The sequence below is a fragment of the Melospiza georgiana genome, chromosome 14 (genome assembly GCF_028018845.1).
Source record: "Melospiza georgiana isolate bMelGeo1 chromosome 14, bMelGeo1.pri, whole genome shotgun sequence".
In the NCBI taxonomy this organism is placed as follows: domain Eukaryota; kingdom Metazoa; phylum Chordata; class Aves; order Passeriformes; family Passerellidae; genus Melospiza; species Melospiza georgiana.
Genome location: NC_080443.1, coordinates 9,479,387 through 9,504,953, shown reverse-complemented (window position 1 = coordinate 9,504,953; position 25,567 = coordinate 9,479,387). Strand labels below are relative to the sequence as shown.

At 40.2% G+C, this 25,567-nt stretch overlaps 1 protein-coding gene across 1 annotated transcript in view; it reads right to left on the bottom strand.

Annotated features, from left to right (window-relative positions):
• Positions 1-3,846: 3,846 nt before the first annotated feature.
• Positions 3,847-25,567, bottom strand: part of NKD1 (NKD inhibitor of WNT signaling pathway 1) — a 110,041-nt gene continuing 88,320 nt past the window's right edge. The window contains exons 6-10 of the mRNA XM_058034446.1: positions 24,789-24,884; positions 16,374-16,521; positions 15,299-15,383; positions 11,471-11,601; positions 3,847-10,734 (exon numbers count right to left, since the gene is read on the bottom strand). Coding sequence (XP_057890429.1) covers positions 10,160-10,734; positions 11,471-11,601; positions 15,299-15,383; positions 16,374-16,521; positions 24,789-24,884 — 1,035 coding nt within the window. The 3' untranslated portion in view covers positions 3,847-10,159. The remainder of the gene's footprint in view (positions 10,735-11,470; positions 11,602-15,298; positions 15,384-16,373; positions 16,522-24,788; positions 24,885-25,567) is intronic.

The window sequence follows — 25,567 nt, the reverse complement described above, 5'->3', positions numbered from 1 at the left end:
TTCAGAGCCAAAAAAAACCCAAAAACCCAACCCTTTTCAGGGCAGTCACCTGCTGGGGTGAGGGGGAAGCATTTTTGAGTCATTGTCAGCATGAGGTGAGGAGAGCTGGTTCTGCTTCCCACCTCTGCTGAGGTGCAAGAAGAATGAGCTCTGGACACAAAGTATGAAGGGATATAGATTATTTCAGGATATGGCACTTTTCCAACAGCCTGCCATGGCACACAGTGATCAAGACTGTGCAAGGATTTAGGAATTAAAAAAAAATACTTCAGGAGATCGTGCTGAGATTGTGGTGATCCATTCATACTAAAATGCAGGAAAATATATTTTCTGAATATGCCCAGCTGGCCAATGAAGCCAAAACTGGGGAAAGACTCAGGAATGAGGCATGAGCTCCCACTCCTGGTTGCCTCTGTGTTCAGCACCAGGTTAAGCCTCAGCCCCCCCATTCACAGCACGGGACAAAGCTGCTCTATGGCCCGAGCCTGCCCAGGGAGGGAGGGAATGCCCCTGCGCTCTGCATCTAATAAATGAAGGTCTTCAAAATCCCTTGGCTGATGTCATTTCTTGCACAGGGTGCCACAGCCTTGGCCTTTCACTGGGACATTGCTATCTCCCAGCTGGAATGCAGCTGGCATCCCCAGGCCTGGCTGTAACCTCCAGCTCAGAGAGCAGCTAATTTCTCTGAGCAGTTCAGAAGTTCCACATTCATCTCCTCCCGGGCTTTATCCATATCAGTATCCTCCACCTCCTGCCTCCCCCCTTTAGTTTTTGTCTCTTGTAATCATTTTTTTTCTCATATTCCAGAAATCCCTGCTTTGCTACCTTGACAGTGATGTTAATGTCAGGTGCTGCACATCATGCCACACTCATGAGTTTTACATTCCTGTGACATGCCAGACTTTGATACAATTACAGCTGGGCTACATATCTTAATTTGTGTTACAATATTGCTGCAGTAATATCAGAGACAAATGTTTAATTCACAGAAACTCAGTTTCAAACTACAGTCCCTGAATGCAAACAGCAGACTTCAATATTTTTTCATCAATTTCTTAGTTCATAAAAATCAATTTTTGTAGAGTTTTTACACTGTACATAAAAGACTGTGGCATCAATTAGCCTTAATTCTTTTTTTTTTTTTCTTTTTTGGAAACCTCTTTGTAGGAAAATCTCATATTTCAGCAATTTGCATTATCCACACAATCTGCTTTGAAGTTCTAAGTTATGGTAAGAAAAGGATCCACTTATCTGCACATAAAAAATGTTCAAAGCTTATAAATTCCCTGAAACAGATGTACATTATCATTGGATTTGCCTTTCTCTCTTTGCTGTTGCATGGCTAATAGAGTTTCATGTGCCCCCTCACATCCTCCCCATTTAGCATCTTTTCTCTACAGAAGCATGCACCCTACTGTGCCAATCCACACTTCAAAGATTTCTGTCTATCTATTAGAAACAAAGCACAAAGTGAGAACATATGGCCCCTTTTAAATTTCCCACATTTAAGTCAATATCGTTTCTTTTCTCCTTTGGCAAAGAAACATAATAAGGTTTATCTTCTCCCTTCCTAAATCTGCTGGCTCTCTCAAACTGCTTGTGCCAATTCAGCAGTTACTTTGCAGTATCAGACTTGGCAGCGCATATGAAAACAAAATCTCTAATTTTTAAATTGCTTTTATTTCTTCAGATCAAGAAGATGCATTTAAATGATGAAAAAGGACAAAATGTAACTGCACACTTTCAGATAAGTGGATTTTAAACCCATGAAAGGGCACAACAGAAAGTCAACAGCAAAAAAAATGTCTTGTTCGAGTTCTTTTCATGGTGACATCTTTCTAAAGTGACTAAAGGGATGGAAGAGTACTGTGGAATGTAAGGGCTTGCTGCACCTGCTTGTCACACGTGCCAGAGCCTCCAGAGAACCCAGTCCTGGGGCTGAGGGGGTGATCAGACACTGAGACACCAACACCCCTCCTGAGGACAAGGGGCAGCCACTGCCTCAATGGCTTTGGCTCCTCAGCTTTCCCTGAGGGTGCCACAGACATAGTGAACATACCTCTCGTGTGCCAGGAAGAAGCAATTCTGGACCATTCCTCTGGAGTGGCTCCATCCCCACACCCTTGGGGAGGTGAGCACGAGGGCAGGCAGGACGCTCCTGGTGAGAGCTGCTGTGCAGGGGATTTCCTTTGCAGGCTACAGCAGCAATATCCAAAGGAGCACAGGCTCCAAGTAAAACAAACTTCATTAACTATTGTTAGAAAGATCAGCAGACACATAATATCCTGTGAATGCTGAATTCCTGATTCAGTTATAGCAAAAGGGGCTGCAATGATGATGTTTTTAGCAGAGAAAGGAATTAAAGTCTTGCCCTGCTCCTGAAAACACAATGACTTGCTCTAATTCACAGTTGCCAGCTCAAATGACTCCATGTTTCAAGTAAGATATCAAGATTGTAATCTTTAAATTAATTTATTTTAGCATCCATTTATTAGACCAGGAAAGTTCTAATAAAAACCTGTCCCTGACCAGTGCAAGCTCTGAGTGTCCCAGGGCCCTGATTACATGAGAGTATAAATTGAAGGACTTCTGTTGATCCAGTGAAGCTGAACAAAATTTCCAGTGAAACCTATGGAGGTCACATGCTCAGAGCCACTGAGGGTTGTGGCCCTAGCAGATGGCACACTCAAACAGCAAGTTATGATTACAGACATCAAAAGTAAAAAATGTTCCCTGAAAAGGCTGTAAAGAGACCAGAGGAATGTGAGGCCCACAGTGCTGCCTTATTGCTTCCCTTCATACTTCTGCACTTACTGGAAACTCAGAGTCTCTGTAATTGGGCTTTTCCTCCCTTCCACTCCTCGCAGGGTGAGAGGGTTAATTGCTTTGGACTGAAACATTACAGCTTTTGTACTCCTGCTTCCTACTGGCACATTGAGTATGCAGAGATGCTGAGTGCACACACCAACAGGAGCCCCAGCACTGGGAGCAGGGATGAGAGCAGCCCCAGAGCTCCATCCATGGGATGAGAGCAGCCCCAGAGCTCCATCCATAGGATGAGAGCAGCCCCAGACCTACAGCCATGGGATGAGAGCAGCTCCAGAGCTCCATCCATGGGATGAGAGCAGCCCCAGACCTACAGCCATGGGATGAGAGCAGCCCCAGACCTGCCATCCATGGGATGAGAGCAGCTCCAGACCTCCATCCATGGGATGAGAGCAGCTCCAGAGCTCCATCCATGGGATGAGAGCAGCCCCAGAGCTCCATCCATGGGATGAGAGCAGCTCCAGACCTACAGCCATGGGATGAGAGCAGCCCCAGACCTGCCATCCATGGGATGAGAGCAGCCCCAGACCTATGCATGGGATGAGAGCAGCCCCAGACCTATGCATGGGATGTGAGCAGCCCCAGAGCTCCAGCCATGGGATGAGAGCAGCCCCAGACCTACAGCCATGGGATGAGAGCAGCCCCAGACCTCCCAGCCCTGGGTATCTGTAGAGCTCCTATCTCTGGCTTTGAAAATCAGAACTGGCCAAGTGAGACCCTAATGCTAATTGTTGTAGCATTTCACTGTTTATCTTAGTCGAACTAGCATTACCAGTCATGGTTGTTAACAACCTCAAGTGGCACTTTATTCATCTATCAACAGCCTTACCCTGTGAACAAGCAAGCAAAGAACTATAAACACCCACTCCAAAGCCACTCTGTAGGTTTAAGCTGAAGCCCAAAGAAAAAAGGCTATTCACAGATCATCAGAGAGCAGACAAAATACAACCTCCAAACCAATGTTTTAATCTACAAAGTTTTATTTGTCTTTTTAAACTTGTAAACCATAAAAAGAGCTTATCAAATATCTGAAATTAGTACAAGAAAAAATGATGAATCATAGCAAACTGCATTTGTAAGGTCCAAATTCCAAGACATGCATGGGGCTCTTCTGCTTCCATTTATGAAGCTGAAAACAAATTTGGCCCAGTTTGTTAGGTGCTTTATTAGAAAATTCACAAAGCCTCAGCATGCTATACTTCGTGAATAGAACAGAATGGGAAGGATTAAATGCAAGAAAAAGCACTCAGCACCAGAAGGATCTGAACCCCACATCTTCACCCACAAAATACAACACCAAAGGAGTATATACATCCCTTAGCTGGTAGCCATTAGAGGCAGCTTTGTCTCTATGGACTAGGCACTCAAAGGAAGACACACACCCCACCTCACAGACATGTCCTAGAAACCAGCAAGAACAATGCTCACCATTTCCACTATGCCTGCTATTGTTAATGTTTGCCCACTGCCAAATTTATGAAGCCCCTTAACATTATGTCTTCAACATCCTTGAAAATCTTCCGGAACTTTCGACTCTCAGACCCCAGAACACCAGCCTGAGACAACCAACACAGCCTGTTTGTCATTCCTTGCGCTATAAAGATCACCCTGTGTCAGTAGATTTCATAGGCATAGTGAATGCTCAGTGTTTAGAAAAATCAGGACAGATACGGAAACTTTGGGTAACATTTGACCAATTTCTGTGTGTTTGTAATCAAAAAGAACTGATGTCACTGTTCAAAATGTGTTCTAAGGAATACCTAAAACATCTGTAGAAACACCTCTGCTTCCAAAACCACTTCCCTCAGCTTGGACAGGGACCCGGGGATCCTTCCTTATTCTGCCACAGCCCAGAGGTTATCTGCACCTTTCCTACCTTGCCTCCCCCTGCACGCTGGAGATTCACCTCTTAAACAAAGTCTTTCAAGTTTTCCCAGTGAAAAGCATTCTACAAACTACTGCTGCTGTTTTATGAGCAAAAACTGTACCAGAAGAGATTCACAAAAGTAATATGAATAAGAATTTTTCCATGCAGGATTTTCCTGCCTCTGGTGTGTCTCTCCCAGCTCCTCTGTTGGACAGTTTTGTGCTATCCCTACACTTCTCAAATCCTTCCATCCTTCCCTTGCCAGTCTTTCTTCACAGCTCTAACCCTCACAGTAATCTGCTGAACAGCCCTTAAATCCTGGTAGTTTAAACTAAAGAAATTAGAAGACTTCATCCATGTGACTCCTATCATTTCAGCTCATCTAGGATTGAGTTATCTAGAAATATATATAAATATAAAAGTAAATTAAAGCATCATTGAAAACCTCATTATTTAATAACTACAATCCAAGCTTCAAATAGGATGCATTTCAATGCATATTGAATAATTTCAATATAATTTGTTTTTCTCTATCTGTTCCTTTTAGACCATTTAAAGCACATTTTAAATGTGCACAGAACAACAAAAAACCCCAAAGCAGACCCTTCCAAATCAAATCAACTCAACATCTGTTCAAATATGCAAACAAAATACATTATTATGTCATAAATAGAGGCTGGTTTTGCTGGTAAGTGCATTAGGAAAGATATCTTCTTCCAGAAACTATTTAGAAAACACATTAAGTTCAATTTTTAGTTTATGGATTTTCAAACATGTTTCTGCTGGTATATAAAAAAAAACAAAACCAAAACCAAAGAAATCTGACAATTAATAGGATGCTGAATAAGACTTGGTTCCCAGCAAAGCCATGAATAAGTCATGTTTGAAAATGTATTTTCAGATCTTGATGAATTCCATCAAGGTAATTAAAGGTGAGACTTGATTAGCTGACATGTTTCCAAACATGAACATTCTTGCCTGTACTCCAGGCAAAAATTATGGTGAATGTTTTTGCAAATTTTCTAGCATGATGAATTTTTCTCAAGTATAATCTAGGCCCAAAGGGGCCCAACTTTCCTGTTAATTGGAATACAAATGAAATCTGTCATTCAGTAATTGAGGTACACGATGACATATGGAGAACAGTATGCATTCATCAGAGCTCGGTGTTTATGTGGCAACTTGTGGGCTGCTGAGCACACACAGAGCTCATCCCTTTAGAAAAAATCACCTCTGTCAGAGCCCATCTTGTTCCACTCACTAACTTCTGCCAGAGGACACACACACTCACACACATACATATATATATATACACATATACACACACAAAGCACGCACCTTTAAAGTACTTCTCCAGCTAAACATTGCTCTTCTATCCTCACAATGACTAGAGTAGAAAAACCATAATAGAGGTCATGTATTTGGTGATATATTTGGGGCTGCTCTGCCAATATGCCAGGAAAATCTGTACCTCATCATCTAAGGGCAGAACTGGGTCTCCATTTCTAACAATGACAAAATGATATGAGGCTGTTTCAAAGAGTTTTGGAAGTGCCTTGAGGGCTTCCAATGACATCAGTGTAAAGAGTATTTGCTCTAATGTTAATTAATTTACCAGCTTGATCTCTTACAGCAAAACTTCCATTTACTATTAGCAAACCCATCAGCAGTAAGATGCAGAAAAAAAAAATACTGGAGTTACTGGCTGCACATTATGTAGATTTCAAACCCACCTTCCTGGAATAAAATTACAGGCACCCTGCAGCCAGCGGGAACCTGGCAGCCTTGCCAGAGATTTCACTGGGACAGCGATTTTACTTCACAGCCTTAGCTTAGGTTAATTTGTATTATGAGAAGATCTTAGCAACCCTTCTTTTCAAAACACTGCCCTACCCAGAATTGCAGCTGGTAGAGATGAGCAAAAGTTTTCAATTTAATTTTTTCAGCAAATAGTGCAAACTTCAGGATTGACTTCATTTTGCTGAACCGCCTTATGTAAAAACAGAAGAAGGAAGTGAAAAGTCTGGAGTTTTCATCTGAAATTACTTAATGCCACTCCATTTTCCTTTTCAATATTAACAATATACTCAACTCTGGTATGTTTTTCTTTGGAAGTAAATGTTTTGATCAACCAGAAACTAAACTCTGTCAAATTTTGATTCAGCTATGGTTTTGAACAACCTAAACCAATATTTTTATTTTTTTTTAAGGAAAAGTTTTCAGAATTAATAGCAAGATGAAATATCAGTTACTCAACACAGGTCCAACAGCAGGGGACAAGAAATTTAACTTTGAAACGTGATATTTTAAATATTAGACCAAAGCATACCCAGCCCATACGTAATTTCCTGATCCTGTTCCCAAAAATGTTAATGCAAGCTCTTTCATCAGTGGGATCTGCAAGCACTGACAGCAATTGCAACAGGCCCCTGAAATCCACAACAAGAAGAAAGAAATATACTTTCTGAACTAGTAAAACTTTAATTAACAGGGGGTTCTCTTGGCACAGTTTTTGCTGTTAAATAAATAAAGCATTTAGTCAAAACCATCTATATTTACTATACAAAATACTGAAAAGCAAACATATTTAAAAGGTACAGAAATTTAAGGTTTTGTGAAAAGAAACTGTGCTACATGTTATTCACACTTATAATGCACATAACACAACTGCAACACAGTATTTAGATACTGTATATTCATACATGGCTGGTGTAAGGTTTTCATAAGGGGATGCCATGTTATTAAGAGGCATTTGTGTTTCACAGACTGTGAGCAAGGCAGAATTTGTCTTTCGAATGTCCAAATATAATAACCCAAACCAAAGCAACGCCAGGCAGTAACGAATGGTCAGTTGTGTTCCACATCAGAGTCCACCTGGCACAGCCAGCACTGCACACCTCTCACTCAGATGGATTTTGGTAGTGGTGCTGTTTTCTTTTCCACCAAAATATCTTTGGGTGAAGAAGCAGTTTTACCCCTTTGCTGCCCTTTTGTGGAAAACCCCACAATTCTGAAAGCACTCGAGTTTTCCACAATGCTTTCTGGTTTTCAGTAACAATCTGCACTTAAAAAAATTGACTAAGAACAATTTCCACCTCTCAGCCTTTGTGGCAAGTGCTCTACTGAAAAGAGAACAGCTTTAATTACTTCTTCAAAGCAAATAGCATGGCATCCCTTCTGAGATGGAATGTACACTGTGTGTTTGCATGCGGTATAATGTAAGTCACTTGAATACATCAGACTTTTTTAACACTATAATATAAATAAGCTTATTCCTTCTACTAGACATATAAATGCCTTTTTTTTTTCTTTTTGCAGTCCATAATTATATATACATTGAAAAAGAATGATACACAAGCAGCAAAAAAGGCTTAGACTAGAACAACTCAGTGGTAACTAACCAAATTTGTGGCCTTTTCATATTCTCAACACAGAAAATTCTGCATATAAATATTTTTGGACTTTAGGAATTTTAAAATAAACAGAACAGTATAGTTGTCACACAGATCAAACACATTTTAAAAACATTTTGTTAGATTTTACAGAACACACTGTTGACAGCTAAAAAAAGTAAAATAAAATAAACCAGATTTTTTCAAGGGGACAATAAGTCTAAACATCTGCTGATCCAGGGAGACAAGAGACGGACCTAATTACCATGAAGCAGTGATTCCATTCCAATTCCATGAGAAGGCAAAGCTTCCCCTGTTCTTTACAAGGTGATGTCTCTGTGTTCTCAGAAAGGACAGCATCCCCCTAAACCTGGTCAGCAGAAAGTTAAGACCCCATTTTGGACTGATCAAAACTCTAGTCAGAAAACAAAAAATACCCCAACCATAAAGGGCTTATAACAATGTCGGATAGTTACATTTTACAATATATACTATTGACAAAATACCACAACATTAAAAATAATTAAAACCAAAAGCAAATACATTTATCGAACAATTATGTCTTTATGTAGGAGTTCTCTAATGTTCCAAAAGAAATGTAGGTGTTTTCCAGTCACTTTCTACCTGCAAAATGGTGATCTGTACAAAACCCAACTGAATCTATTTTAAATCTGGGCTCCACAGAAAGCGAAACGTCAATGCACTGACTCCCTCCCTTTTTTTTTTTTTTTTTTCACTTTTCCAATTTTCTTTTCACCTTCAAATTTCTCAGCAACCATTAAGGTCTTGAGAGTGTGGTCTGATTCTCCTTCATGGAATGGAAGCCCTTTGATATGGAAAAAGTAGAAGAATCTAGGAAGATTGTGAATGATACTTTTATACATGTCTCTAAAATGGGAGAAGCACAAATTGATAGGTGCTTGGGAAATTCAAACTGGAGGCACCAAGAAAATGCCATGGCATATGTTTCTAAAAAGTCACTGTTGTGGAAAAAACAAATAAAATGTTAATATTCAAACCACAGATTTCTAAAACACAACAAAATGTACCTGAGAGTGTGCATATTTATATATATATATTTATATTTATATTTTATATATATTTGCCAACATTTAAAGTGAGAAAGTATATTTTCCTCAATTCTTTCTCAAAACAAAGAACTGTGGATTTAAACAAAACAACCCCCCCCAATTGACCCCTCTCCTTCTCAAAGCCCCATGAATGATACTTATGGCCCAAGCACTAAAGTCTAGTGCTGCTTTGGAAAACCCCATTTCACATCCTTCTCTTTTCAAATAGTATCCCAAACAGAGTGGAGAATAAGCAAAAGAAAAACCAAAAAATAAAAGAAGTATATTTAAATATTACCCAGTATACAACAGACTGTACTTGTGTCAATGAAGAATCTCCAAGAAAATAAAGTGTAAGTCATACAAATGTAGCCCTGTTGACAAGTTTAGCTAATATTTCCTTGCAATTAAGATGATTTGAAAGGATGTGAACACAAACAGGCTACACGAACACAGTATATTAAAATTCCCCCCTGTAGCACATTACAATCAATAAAAAGAAAATAAAATCTGAATAATACTAGAGGTAGCAGCTGTTTGTATTTTCCATTATCTGAGTATCTCTGGAGTCCAACCCTTCGAACATTGCTCCCCTGATGAAAGGCTTGTGTGCGATCAGCCGGCGTACAGCAGAGTGGAAAGCTGGATGTCTGCAGGAGTGTTTGAAGTATCTTTCTGAGTACACTGGAAGTAGTACTTGTACAGAAGTGCGTTGACGACCTGTATTAAATCACAGCTCAAAAAGCTATGGCTGTTTGCTGTTTTACAAGCCACTTAAAACAAAAAAAAAAAAATATCCACAAGGTGTTTGAGTAAGCTATGCGGTTCCACAACATATAAATAGGGTGAGTTTCAAGAGTTCCATATAACCTCTAAAATATATGTTAGCTGAATATTAATGGAGTAATGATAACATTAATAATAGTAATGCCTTAGTTCTGGTATCACAAGAACGCATTTCCTTCATTTGGGATGATTCCTGGAGGGTGTTGGTGGGATCCCTTCTATGTCTGGTAGAAGTGGTGGTAGTGGTGGTGGTGCTCGTGGTGGTGGTGGTGCTCATGTCTTTGTATCATCTGTCCCACTTGGCCTTCATATAAAATGACTGTGGGCAGGTCTCTCACGTGCTCCTTTTCCACAACTGTCCCTGGAGACTGGAAGGTTTTGCACATTTGGTGATTCTCCTTCGCCCTCTGCTTATGCTTCTTGTGGATCTGTTGGGACTGCAAGGGAAGGTACGGGAGGTTCTGGCCCACCCGTGCACTTGGGGAAGCCATGGGCAAGGGCACCCCTTGGAAAGGTTTATTCCTAACTGCCCTTCCAGGATGCACAGGGGCAACGTTTTTGCCCTGGGCTTTGGGAGACCTCACAAAGTGCTTGTTGGAGTCCTGGTTCCGGAGCCTCTGCTGGATTTCTGCAATCTTGGCATAGGAACTTTCAGCCAGATTGATGTGGTTTGGATCCACCACTTGGGATTTCCTATGGTGAGCATGGAAGGTCTCAGGCTCATGAGAACGGGATCTAGTTTGATTCACAATTCTGCCTGGTGGGTCATGTTTTTGAGCTGCTGGAGGAGATCCTAGGAAATAACAAGCTGAGTTAGTCATCTAGTATTTCAAAGTTCTAATTAGTAGCATGCAGTTGGCAGGGATAGCATTATCGGCAGAACAAATTTTTCCTAAGGAAGTGAATGCAATTATAGCTGTCTAGTTTAATTACACTTAATAATTCTGGCCAGTAAATAATACACAAATATGAATACCTATCTAGAGAAGACTGAACACACACTGTGTGTGTGTATATGTGTATAAAAATCTTTATGTTACCAACTCTTGGTCATCAAATTAACTGTCAGGGGAATAGTAAAACCCTGGCAGAGGGCAGGGAAATGAAGGAAATCCAAGTCTCTTTGATGTGGGGACTAGAGCCAAAATTCCAGGTACAAACACACATTCTCCTATTTTTGGGTCAGTAGTGAGTATAAAATATGTGCTGGTCTCATCTTGGGAACAAGCTCCAACATCCAAAAGTCAATCCTTACCTCACCCGTAGACTAAACTTAATAATTTAGATGTAAAGATTGTTCTCCTAGGCTCAGCTCCAAGTTTAGCTACACAAACAAGTACATCAAAGCAGCCTTGCAGCACATTACCCACTCTGCAGTGATATCACCTTCACCACTAATTATCTTGCAGTATTCACAGTCCTATTCCTGAGTCACTACAGACAAATCACACAGCTCCACAATTCACTGTCCCTGGCATGGAACATGCAACCAAAGGAACAAAAGATTATGAGGTTACAACATAAATTACCTGGCCCAAACTTTGATGTGTAGTTTTCTATTCCTGCAAGATCCAAATAGTGGTTTCTCCTTTCAATGTTCTCATCAACACAATGACGGTAGCACCCACTTTGCTCTGGATTGTTCTCACTCTGGTGGTATCTGTCAGCAGGAAGCAAAATTACCATTCAGCAGAACTTCTTTAAAGTTCTTATCACCATCTGCAAACCAACAACTAATGGACCCTTTGAAGTGACAGGAGGTGCTCACAAAGAAACAACAAACGCTTGAAATGTGGATGACCAGACCTTGTATGACAATGGGCCCAAACTGACTGTTCCTTCCCCTCACATAAATCAACCTTGGTGTTGCAAAGCAAAGCAGGCTTTCCAATTGCATCACATGTGCAAAGGCAAATAAAACCACTCCTAGCATTTATTACTTTCTGTCTTAGGGCCAAATCATTCAACCGATTCTCCAATTTGGACACGCCAAAGAAAATCTGCTGTTGGATTCATGACCATTCCCACCACTGTGAGGAAGTGCTGGGGTAATCCAGATCAATGTCCATGTGCTCCTGCTTCAGAGAGACAGGCAACAGCACAGGTGTAGCAACCAGAGAGAGCCTGGGAAGAGAAGGTGTTGGCAGGACACTCAGAGGTAACTGCTGCTTTCCAAAATATAATTAATAAGGTCAAATCAGACGCTGGCTTTAGAATCTCAACTCCTTTTCCTGCTCAGCTTTGCAATTTTATTTATAGCAGAACTATTTCCTGAGAATGAATATCTGAAATACCATTCATTTATGAGACAGAAAAAAATCAGGCAGAAGTTTACAGTATTGTAGCCCATAATGCCAAACAATTTTATTCAGCAATTTAAATGGGAAGTCTGCAAATACGAACAATATTTTCAATATAACAGTATAAGCAGAAAACCCTTGATTAAGTTGCTGCTTGTCATTCAGACAATTCAGTCTCCAAGACCATGAGATTGGCTTTGCTATTTCTCTGTGCAAGTGCACTGAAGTCAGCCTAACATCAGAATTTGGCCTTGTATCCTACACCAGTTGCTAAATATGGGCTCTGTCCTGTATGGTGCCCAGTACTCTGCTTTTAGTCTATTAACACATTTCCAAGTTTCCAGAGGCTGCTGATCCCCTGAGCTTTGGCACAAATGGCTTTCCTGGTCTAGCTTGTACTGTTCAGGGACATTACAGAACTGAGGCCCCTCGTGTCTCTGTCACGCCTGCAGTGTCTTTTATCAAAGTCACAAGACTTGACCTAACTGGAAGATCATTTCTGCTCTACTTTGATAGAGGTAGAGTCTCCTGAATGGGGGAGAGTCTGCCTGGAAAGCAGGTAAGGTTTAAAGATTCTACTCAGCTTTGAAAAGTGACATGGGCTACTCTCAAAAAATAAAAAAAAAAAAGGAATGTCCAGATAGTCTCTACATTTTGGATACCTAACCAACTCAATACCTTTCCTGTATCAGACACAACTTTATAGGTTGTTACACTTTAGCATGTCAACATAAAAGATCTCTGGGGCTTGCCTAACTGCAGTTGCCAGGCATGAATCACCTACAGAAACCACTGGGACTTGAACCCATGTGCTGAAGACAATTCACAGTTAACCCAGAAAAAACATCACTGAGTTTGATCCAACACAATTAAGCAATACCGCATACAGCACTGCTCTTGGAAATGAAGCTAACAGGGAACCTGCTATTTTGTTACTGTAATAAATTAAATCTCTCATCAAGACAGAGGAAAAAAAATTATGCCAGTAGTGCCACAGCCCTACACTCTAATAACTTTCTTGCATGCAAGATGACGTTCAGCAATATTCATGCAAATACACACAGCAAAGCAATTATCCACTGATGAGAGATGTGCTCAGTGTCAAAGGAACTCCCAGCACTTGTGAGAACTGCAGTGTCTGGCACCCAGGCCCTCAGTGCTGCCCTGCAAACACATGGGAGCCCTTGGGCTGTGGAGGACTGTGCAAAATGCAGGGTTGTTACTGGGCTTGGGCTTGGTAAGGCTCTGGTTTTAATAAAAAAGGGCATCTGCTGGAGTGTTTGTGGGGTGTATGGAAGTCCTTTCTAAAATTCCCACACTGATGTGTCATCCTGATGGCACACAACAACAGAGCAGGAAAGGGGAATGGAGCACAGGGCAGAAAATGCAGGGACATCCCCTGAGAGCCTCACTCACTGAGAACACTGAGTTTAAGTCAGCCAGGGAGAGCCAGGCTATCTAGCCATGAATCTAGCTACTTATCTGGATACTCATATTAGCCCTACAGGTGAAAACTCCTGCCTGGAGCCTTCAGCAAATGAAAAATCCAACCCATCTATCTCCCAGCCTTCAGGACAAAAGCATTTCTATCCATTTTATCTTGAATATTAATCACATCTTGCCTAGAATTCCCTAAATGACTGAACGTGTGAAATGTGTGCGCTTCTCACAAGTTCCCATTGCTGCTTTCAAAGGGGAATCAACTGCATTAATATTGTGAGATTCTGACCTGAGCCTCAGCAGCTTTCCTGAGGGTTGTCAGCTTGGCCAGAGTGCACAAACATCCCTGAAACACACACAGTGTGAACAGCACACTCTTCATCCTGTCTACATTTAGTGGGATCCAACACAAACTGGCAGCTGCTGACCAGTGTCTGATGCTGATCTGCTCAGCTCAAGACATAGATTTTTCTGTGAGGAAGCCTCTCACCAAAGGAAGGAGGAGGACAAACATTTTGGCCCAACTTTTGATGCTTCCATGACTGTGAATTTAATTGGAAATGCCTGCTGTTCATAAAAACACTACATTTGCAGAGCCGGGACTTTAAGGTAGATAAGGACTTCAAACTGAAAAGGGATTTTTGCACTAGATTATCAAACAAAACCAATCTATTGAATTCACACAGGGCAAAACTTTGCTAATGGGCAGAGGGAATCTGCACACCACATCTAGGCCAGCAAGTAAAACCACAGAGTATTCTTCAGTTCATAGAAGATTCTGTGCAGAGTTGCTGACACAAGATTAATAGTAATTTTATTCTTCTTTTAATCTGAAATTTGATTGTACTGGGATTTGCTGACTGGGATAACTCACTAGCATTTTTTCTCCATCCAAAAAAGGGAGGTACTGTTCTCTTGTCAGTTTCAATAAGACTGAATGCTTCTTCTCCTGATAAATTTGCTGTGTTTCCAGACAAATATCCCTAAATCTAAGGAAAGCCAAAAGTTTGTTGTTTTTTTCTTTTTAAAATTTCCAGCTGAAGAAACAAACATAACTAATGAGTCAATGTCATTACTGTAGTATTTCAGCACACACTTCCCTCTGCCTTAGGAGTGGTTTCTGTTATGAAACGTAAAATCCTAAAATGTATCAAATACACACCAGGAGGATCTGCTAGCATTCTGCTTGGGTTATGAGCTGGTAACCAAGTTAGCCCATGCAAAGCTTGGCACTGTTTGAGTTGATGAGTGAAAAAGATGGACTGGAAGGAGGACAGAGAAAGGCAGGAGATGCCCTCTAAGGAGTGGAAAAGGTTTTAGGACACTTTTAGCCAAAAAGCTCTGCTATTAACCTCACTTATTTGCAGATAGCATCTAAAAAGACAATTCAGATTCTCCAAAGAGCTCATAGAAAAAGAAAATTCCAGGATTTTTTTTTCTTTTTTGTTTGTTTTAATATAAGTATCCAACTATGGAATGTGCTCTTAAGTCCACAATGAAAACTTCTGTATTTCTTCTCTTTAAAAATAATTTTAAAAAGTAAAACAAGGAAGCAAGGAAGGAAGGGTTGAGGTTTCCTCAAAGCGCCTGTCAGGAGCCAGGGTTCATTCCCCTTACCTGAGGGAAGATCTCTGCTTCTTCTCAGAGCTTCTTGCTTCTTCATTAGCTTTGTTTTCAGCTCTGTGCCTGGCACTCTGCAAATCTGCCAGCAGAAAGTACATTATTGTCACACTGCTGTGCTTGCTGATCAGCACAGCCAACATTCCACATTCAAACACCTCTGCTGGTGTCAGTAGATCAGATGTGGCGCAGCATTCCCTGTAACCTCCCCAGCCCTGCTTTGCCCAAAGGACAGATTCTATTCAGAGGTGGCCTGGACTGCAGGATCTCAGCCATGCACTCCATGGGCAGCCCAGGTGGAGCCACACTCACCCTGAAGGCTCAGTGCTCACCTAATGCACCACAGAGCTCCCCGGTAGTGAGAATTTGCCTGTGTCTGCTCCTAAGGGAGTGATTATTTTATTAAAATTGAGGTGACCAGGCTCTCCTTTTAGATCTGATGCCTACATTTTCTATTGAAGTATTATTTTAAATACTTTTAAGTATTTCAATTTAGTACTACTCTACCTACTGAAGTAATTATGCTGATACAATTATTATTACAGTGAAGATAAGCTAGATGAGCCATCATGGTACAAACACTTTTACAATGGCAGACTCTGCCAGCACAGAAAATGTACAATTTTTATGCACAGATTATTTAAGCTTCCTTATGCTTAATTGTTTATTTTTACCCAGCAGCACTGGTAGCTATGCACTGGCAAGAAACATTTTATACCCCTACAGCTCCTCCCACACAAACCAAGGGCTGCAATATCAGCAGAGACAGAGTGGTGCAAGTCAAGATGTGCCTTGCAGTGCACAAAGACAATTGCACTACATTTGGGTTACTGCTGCTTCCAAAAGAAGCCATCCATCAGAAGGGGGAACCCTCATTTGCTAATGAGACACTGAGAGGAGGGCAGGTAATTTTACAGTTAAGATCATAAAGCAGGCTCATGGGGTTTAAAAGACCCACATAATTATTTGCCTTTAAGTATATATGTATTTGTATTAACAAAGCATAGACATGGATTTTCAAGGGACTCTGGAGGTTTTTGTATTTTTGCAATGGCTGATTGCACATCCTTACCAGTATGATTTAACAAGATACTCTTCTTCTTCTGGCTGCTGTCTGGTGCCACAGTAAGTTTCACTCTCAGAGTTTTGCTGGAACTAGGAGAATGGTTTACTGATGCATCAACTACCTCATAGATGGTATGAAGCAAGCTGGTAATGTCCTGGAGAAGGATTGAAACACAGAAGAACACAGCACTGTGAAAATGGCATGAAACCCACAGCTCCAATGCTTACAATTGTTTTCGATTTGGCACTATTAAATGCTGAGCTATCCTCAGAAGTCGCTGAATTTAGAAGACTTCAACTTGCACAGTTACAATCAGGAGTGTTACAATCTTCATAAAATGGGTTTATGAATTGGGGCAAAGCAGATGAAAACAATAACAACAGCACAAGATCTGCAGTTTTCCCAAGCTCTGAATCTGCAAAATGGTGTTCTGCCTTCTTTTTTCTTCGATTTACACAGAATCCAGGGATAATCATTTATACTCCACTAAAAATTGAGTTCATGTGGCCAATACATCGATTGAAGAAAACCTTGGGCATCACAGTCTTCCTATTTGTTTGGTTTTGTTTTGGTGGGTTTTTTTCACTTGGCATAGTAAATGGTTGATTATCTAGAGGAAAATCAGTAAGAAAAGTGGCAGAACTGTAAGCCTCAGGTTTAGAAAGAAATTATGTCTGTCTGAAAGTCACCCTACCATCTGTGCTTAGGGGTTTAGGTAATTTTGCAAAATTCAATAGTTTTAAACACACATTTCGAACTGCAAATATTATCCACTCAGGCTTATTACAGAGCCTTCTTCACAGATCTCTTTGAAGGCAATGGGATGTGATCAGAGGCTTACATGTCTGGCTATATTGGAAAGAACACCAGCCAATTTTAACAAGGCAATGGTTTCAAACAGGAGAAACACTGTTTAGCAGCTGGTGATGCTCAGAGGTCTCCCAGATTGATTTACTCCAGCCAGGCTCAAACAGGGCACTACCTTAAATTGCCAGCATGAAAAAGGGATCTCTCGGCTCACTGCTTTTCCACAAAGGGATTTTACCCAAACTGGTCTTGGGCACCAAACTAAGGCCAAAGCATTCTGATAAAGCATTCTGATCATTGCAGGCTATAAAGAGCCCATTGAATGCATATCTGAGAACTTCCTCATGCTGGTCTTCCTTTTCCTTGATCTATCCTACTACCTAAGCTCTTTCCAGATGCCTGCAAGAACAAAGGAAATACCTGAATCATCATTTTTTAAGTATAACTGGTTCTGAGGATTAAGAGTCAGGTCTATAAAAATTCAAAACCTCTACAACTTCTCCTATGCTCAGGAGTCACACCTGTAACATGGGCAGCTCAAAATTTAGTGTGCCCTAATGGAGCCTCCCACCACTTTAGAAGTCAATACACCACACAGTCCTCATTATGGCACCAGTTTGATGACATAGAAATACTAATTTCTACTCACACCGAATTTAGGGAAATATTGACCTTATGGCCAGGACCAATGATATTATGATGGGTGATTTTCCAGCTCAATAGCAAGAATGAATAACTAAACCCTAGAGGGTCCAGACTTTGTCTTAACGTGTAACTTCTCTAACTTTTCTGCACTCATGAGAATTTCTCCAGACCTGTAGGTTCAAGATAATATATTCATAAAAAGAGAGCCGAATTTGCAGTGTCTCATTTATTTTTCCACTGATATTTTCTGTCTCATTGCTGCAAGAGTCATTATATGGGCTGTTACTACACGTCAGCAGCTGCTTTCCATGCTCTTGACAATCCCTGTCTAAAGCTTGAGTGTGGGACAGAATGCTCTGTGTCAATCTGGTGGACACCTCACAGCTCTTTAACATGTCTCCATTCTCACATTTCCACCCTAATTTGAAACTAGTCAGATCTCTAAATGTGGCCAGACAGAGCCACATCCAACGGCCAGCTTGAAGGCCTGAATTTTTATTTCATCTAAGAAGAAAAATCCAGGCAAGCACATAAACAGACAAACAAGCCATATCTGTTATTTTATACACCCTCCATAAGTCATGTTCCAGGAGCATTGTGCTATTATCCCACACTCTGATAAACCTTCTCCTTCAGCAAAACACTTAAGCACAGTATTTACTCTTAACTGGGCTCCATCTCAGCACATGGGTGACTGGGGCTTTTCCCATACATTCCTGGACAAGTGCTGGTTAGCCAACATGTAATCTTTCCACACAAGGCTGCTATCAAGAGGTTATTATCAACTCTTTCACTCACAATAATCTGCCCTTCTTCCTTTTTTCAGCTATGCCAGATAGTTGTAAAGCCAGATGTTTGCACATCCAGTCTATTTTAGCTTCAAAAACCAAAGACAGAAAATCCCCCACTGCCCTTTTACATGATTTTTTTCAGGGTTGAGGTCTAACTTGCTAACTGGCTGACAATCTGCCCCTTGTGTTCTGTGAGGGTCTTTCTCAACAAGCTGCTTGACTCAGCAGTTTAAAAACAACTCCCAAAGGCAGTCAAGGAAGGCAAAATGTGGCATTTGTGTGACACATACTTGGCAAATCACAAATATGTGCACATGCATGTCACATCAGGACAAGTTGCACGTCTCAGCCAAACAGGCCCAAATTAACCCAAATTAATGTCCAGGCTGTGAAATGACTGCACAGAGGACTCAGCACCCTCGTGGACTGACACACTGCTGCCTCTGCATTTTGTTATGTGTTTGAGGTGCAGCCCTGAAGTTTCTGCATTCTGGGGCTCACATTGGATGTGTCCCAAGATCGAGGGTAGGGACAGCCGTGAGCAACCACTCAGTGCTTATGCTGATCTCCTAAATACTGACACCTATGTTTTCATTACAGGATTCATTTACTTGTGGTCCTAATTTGGGGTTGGGAATTTCAGCGAATTGGCAGTTCTGATTTGGTCGAACAAGGCTGCTTGGGTTGTTCTGTCTCATACACCACGGTCCTGGCTGAGCAGGTACCAGCCACAAGGCAACTTGAGCCTCCTGTTGCTTCACAATTATTGTTTCACAGCGATAACACATGAATTTCTGAGGCACTGATCTACTGAGAATGATCTTTGTCAATGAAATCTGAACTGCCACTAAAATTCCTTTCTCACAGCCCTGTTTTCACAGCTAATATGGTAATGCTTTCTTGTCAAATTGGTAGCAATATACCATTGAGGTATATGTTATACATTCTGTATTTTATAGCTACATCTACATTTACCCCAAAAGTATTTTTATCTTCCAGTAGCCTGCCAGCAGACTTGTTTCCCTTGAAAGCTGTCCCACTGAACATTATCTCTATTTAAATTCATTAAAAACTGCCTAAATCCATTGAGACAGCTATACCTTCTACACCCCAGCCTGTGCATTTCACCATCCTCAAGAAATTTAGCATCAAAGATCAAGAAAAAAACCTAGCTAAATGTTCTCTTGTCTGATACATAAACCAGCATGACTCAGAGCCCACCTACCAAAGAATCAAACTTTTATGCACAATGAATGATGAGTTTTACAAATCACAGCATTTTGCAACTGTTTTGCTTTAGACTGCTTGGACCTTCCCCCACAAAAAGTGTATTTTTAGACTACTATATTAAATGGGTAAGGAGAAACAAGAGTGAACAAAAATATGTCTCTCCTTCATAACAAATGGAATATATTTAGAGGGCAGTATTCTGCATGATTCTAACTTCTGAGGGGCTTCTGGTATGAATAATTTCTCTAGGTTAATCAAGTACAAAAACTGAAACTAGGGTATTTTTCCACAGAGAGGAAAACAAATATTCACTGAGTAGTATCCAAACAACCAGCACATGCCATACTCAGATTTATTTGCTTTTTGCTTATTGAACACCACAGTTGGTTCTTCCAGGGTGAAAATCCCATCCTTTTTTATCAAGCAGCCAATGCAACAGAAGTATATTAACAAGAGAAAATTTAATATATTGCCTGAAATATTTCCGTTTGTTAAGTCCACACATGTATGCTGCTCTCACACATCCATCTGCAGAATACTTTATGGATCTCCTGTAGGAGATTAACAGTAATTTATAACATTCAGAGAAATTTGTAACATTCAGAGGAACCAATGGGTCTGAAAAAGAATGAGAGCACCGAAGCATTGCTCATTCCTTACAGAACATATGTGAGACTGAGGAAGTCCCTATTCCAAGTATTATTTTCTGGTTTTAAGGAATATTAGTAGTACAGGGATGACCTTATTTTTCCCATATTAGCATAGATTATCATCACTAGTTAGCAAATAAGAGATTTTTATAGAAGACATGAATAGATTTTTCCATTAGAATTAATTTAACTGAATGAGATATTTATACCCAAAAAGCCAACCAACAAACAACCCCCAAAAAACCCTAAACTACCAGCCTCTCCTCAGAAAAAAACCAAACAAAACAAAAAACCAAAATACCAAACAAACAAACAAAGCCCCAGAGAACACCACCAAAACCAAAGAGTTCAATAAAACAGAAAGATTCAGTTTGAGTCTTGGTAGCTTGCCTGAGACAGAATTCTTTGACTCCCCTTAAAACCAAGAGAGAAAGTTGTATTTTTTCTTAATATTTCTATCTGACATGACGCCATCATTTCTAAGGACTGAAGTGATGGCCACAGATATAACAGGCACTGCTGCTCTGTCCATTGGTTTCATTGTTCTTTCTATATCCTGAGTCAGCACAAACACAGTGAAAACCAACAGATTTCAAGAAAAGGGTCATGCTGATAAATAGTTGACCCAAAAAAGCCAATATCCTTCCCCAAGTCAATGACTTGGTGCTGAGCTCTGAATGCAGATATAACCTCAAACCTTTTTATTCATCAGAGTATAGGAGTAAAAGAATCTAAAAAGGGAAAGAACAAGTCACAAATGAAACATAAGAGGAAAAATTGGGTATTTAATGTAAGATACAAAGAACAATTTTAGCATTAAAAATGCATGAAGAGAAACATCAATATCAGTTCATTACTTTTCCCTTGGAAAAACATAAATACAAACGTCTCATTTGTACTTTGTTTGTAGTCTGATTTCTACATACAGCAGGATGTTTTTATTGCAACATCAGCTCTGTTTGATCGCATACATTTTTGAATCATTCTTATTTGGAACGCAAAAGGAACTTCACTTGCTATCTGCTCAAAAGCTGCTCTAGAAGAAATTTCCTTTTTTTTTTTTTTATGGTCCTGACAAGCAACTTTCTTTTGTGCTTATTCCTGTGCAGTCGCTCACCAAAGAAACTGAATATTACCAGGAAGAACTGGTTACAAAAAAAAAAAAGCTAGTGTTTATGAAGCATAATTACATTCAGAGAGCTCAATATAAAACCTCATGGATCAAAACACATTAGTTCAATTATCCAAGTTTCAAGTCCGATTACAAATATTCATGTGAAGATAATTACAGCGCAGCTGTCAGTTCTAAAAAGGCCTGCTGTACATAATGAATTGTCCTCTTATGGCTTATGGAATGAAGGGAAGTGGTATTAGCCAAGTTTTGCAATATACATATTACAGCAGGAAAAGTTATCTTTCACTAAACCAAAAAGGACTGAGAACTGGTCATCTTTATGACAGAAAAAGCAGAAGTTTAATAACATACAGTAATGTTAATTTACAATTTGCCATCCCAATAATTATGCTTTCATAACGGATCTATCTCTTCAAGAAGCATGACTAGATGTGAATTTCTAATTATAAGGACTATAGAATAAGCCATGCAGACTCTAGGAGGAAATCAAAGCACATTAAGTTCTGAAGATGTTGTTAGATCCAGGAGAAATTTCACTAAAATGGAATGTGAATGCTTTAGCAGTGATCTGTCATTCTGTAGAACCCAAGGGAAGTTGTATCAACAAAGTACACACCTTATTTACAATTTTTATACATTTGAATGAAAAAGCCAATTCAATCCATCAGTAAAATTGCTCCCCACCTATGTGTGTCTTACAAACTTAATTTAACACTAGATTCCTTTAGAAACTCTCTGGACATGAGGTACAATGTTTTAAACACAATGACTTGGAATCAAATGAAATAGATGTGGGTGGGCAAGCTACTTCTTTTCCACTGTCTCACTTTTACAACGCGGTGAAAAGCAAGAATAATGCTACTGACTTCTTTTTGCAAAGCACCTCCAGGTCTACAGGTAAAAACTAACTGAAAAAATCTCTCTGTTAAATCCAGATATAAATGCAGGAGACATTAAAGGGAAATTCTCCAAGAAGGAGAAAAGGTCCATATTAAGCTTTTCTCACCAGAACACTGGACCTTTGTTAAGAAAAGCTGCCTGGTTCTGAATGCATTTTCATCAGCTCACTAAAGGGCACTGGTACAGATCTGCCTCTTCCTCAGACTGCCCATTTTGTCCCTGCTCCAGCAATGTACTTCACATACTTTTGACTGAAAACATGTCTCTTATTAATTTTAATTGAAACTATTCAAATGTTTAATGTTCCCCCTGGTTAAGTCATTTGCAGGAACAGGAGCAGAGCTGTTTAGCAAAGGACAGTATCAGGCACACTATGTCTGCCCATCTCCAGGGGCCAAGAGAACAAGAAATTCTATGTCATATTAAGAGACTAAAATTCCTCTTTTGTGGCCAGGATTATCTATGAGCTGCTATTGTTGGTCATTTTTGCTCTAAAAAAACCCTCATAAATTGCACCTGGATTCAACAGAAGATAACCAAGAAGATGGCTTATACAAATGGCCCTGGAACCATTTGCAAAAGAAGCGTGTGACATAAAGGGGAAGATTTGGAATGGTGCATACTTGTTGTTTCTATCTTTGGTCACATGTAAAGAGCTGAAAATTATCAACCTATTTGGTCCCTTGGTTGAAAGAATTTTTTTTGGCACAGGTTCAAGCCTGCATGTAGCAACCTCCAGACCTCAGAGCAGTATAATATTCAATCCCTGCACAGATTTGGTTTCAGTAAAGCTGTAGTCTGCTCTTGTAGCAGGGAGAGGTAGAATTTGGCTGTAACATATTCTCAAAGTACAGTCAAATTAAGCTCTTTGGTGTACCACAAAATCACAAGTAATTATTGTATACGTACTTGAAAGCATATTCTCGTTATGTTCAGCACATGGAACCCCCACTGACATTAATGGGAATTCCATGCCTGAATGTAAAAGACACCCATGTGTGTGGGTTTGGGTTTTGTGTGTTTTTCCCCTGTTTTTGAGAGTCACAATAATCTTGTAATGAAGACTTAGCCTTGGGTCTTGAAAGACCTGGGTTCAATCTGCCACTAGGTTCTTGTGAGACTTCAAGCAAGTTATTTCATTTTTCTAGTCTGTTCCACAAACATTAACAAATACAGTACTACTACCTCACCCATCCTTCCTGCCCTCTCTATGTCATCTTCCCATTTGAAACTCTGGACTTAGCCTGCAACTTTTCATCTGCCTGTTCTTGCGCATGAGGGGCACAGACTTCACTTGACTATTCAAAGCTCTACAGAGGAGAGACAATAAAAATACCCTTGTAATGATGTTCAAATACAAGTTAAAAACCCTGAACAACCACCACCTTTGGCAATGTCAAAAGAAATTTGCTTCAGACTTTTTGGTGTCTAAGGCCACTACACTTTCAGTTTTTGTCCAATTGCTTTCAAACAGTTTTTAGTAATTGTCACAGGCACCAGCATCAGATCTAAGAGAGAAAAAAGCCTTTGATTTTCAGCTGATTATCTAAAGGCATGGGAGCCAGTAAACACACATCACAAAAATCAATGACAGCAGACGGCATAAATCCCAAGTAAAATACATTCTTCTAGAAGAAATATTATTCAATTTGGGTTGAAATAGTTCTCAGAAAGAACTATATCCTAATCTATACATCCTGTTATTTGGCTTGAAGACATCCTGGTAATAAAAAATACACACAGGTATATGCTTTGACAGCCATTCTTTATGGTCCTCCAGAGAACATCATCAGTGTTATTTATACTTGGAGGGAAAAGGCAGAGATCAGCCCAATATTCATAAAAACAATAGAAGAGTATAGTTAGTACTGTTGGAAAGAATGTCAGCAAGCAACCTTGTTATTTGGTTAGCTTAACTCTGAAAAGCAGGAGAAAAGCCAGAACAATATACATTTGCAGGGGTTTATTTTGACAATGTGTTTAGCTGTTCACTTGTTTCAGATATTTTTCCTCCTCAAATGCCAGTACTACTTTTTAAAGGCTGATCTCAGGTATTAAACAACAACCAGCTTAAAAAATGGTACAGTAGATCTGAAAACAGCAAACTACTGGTGGGATTGTTCCTAGGAGGGAAGGGTCCATGGAAACTGCTGTTTAAGTTGGCAGGACACCTCTACTTCATAGTAGAAAAAATGTTCCTGTTATAAAACACTTCTCTTGTCAGCAAGTGCTGCACATAGAGGGGCAGCTGTGCTTTGCTTACCTCACGTGTGACTCTTCCGTTGTTATCAAAGTCATACAGAGTGAAGGTCCATTCTTGCCTGTTATCTTCCTCTACAGACACATCACATTGCAATTCCTAAGAAACATGCAAAGAGCAGCTGATTACCTACAGCAAAAGGCCTGTTTGCACAGGAGGCTCTGTGAGATGCTGCTTTCTTCCTTCCTCCTTCCCTCCCTTGTGGGAGGAAGCTCCCAGGGTATGTCCTGGAGAGGTCTCTGTCCACCACAACAAAGAGGTCCCATCATAATCACACAACACTCCTAACCCTCTGGGCTACACCTCAGAGATTTCACATCTTTCTACTACATTTTAGAAAACAGGAAAAGGTACAAGACTGTTCCCTGAAGCACTTGAAACATGGTAAGAATCCCCACTAAAATGTGAGAAGCAAAACTACACTTAACTCAGGAAGAAGAAGACAACAGAAGCAGAGGTGGCAAACCACAGGGCCAGGAGCAAGGATTGATGCAGTGTGGAACAGATCCCCACCAGAGAGACCTGTCCTCAACACAGATATTTGACAGGAAAAGGTTGTCAGAGTTAGTGCAGTACAACATCGCTGAAGCTCCTGAAACAGAGCCTGCCTTGGAACTGGCAAGAACAACCTGGGAGTAGGGCCTGCTCCTTGTTTTAACAATGCTTCTGTTAGCGAGAGTGTGATCTGTGGAAACCTGAAAGAATCAATTTGTTAAAGGGGGAAAAAAATCCCCAAACCAAAACCAAGAACAAAGGATGCACTTTGACTGACTCCAGTCACC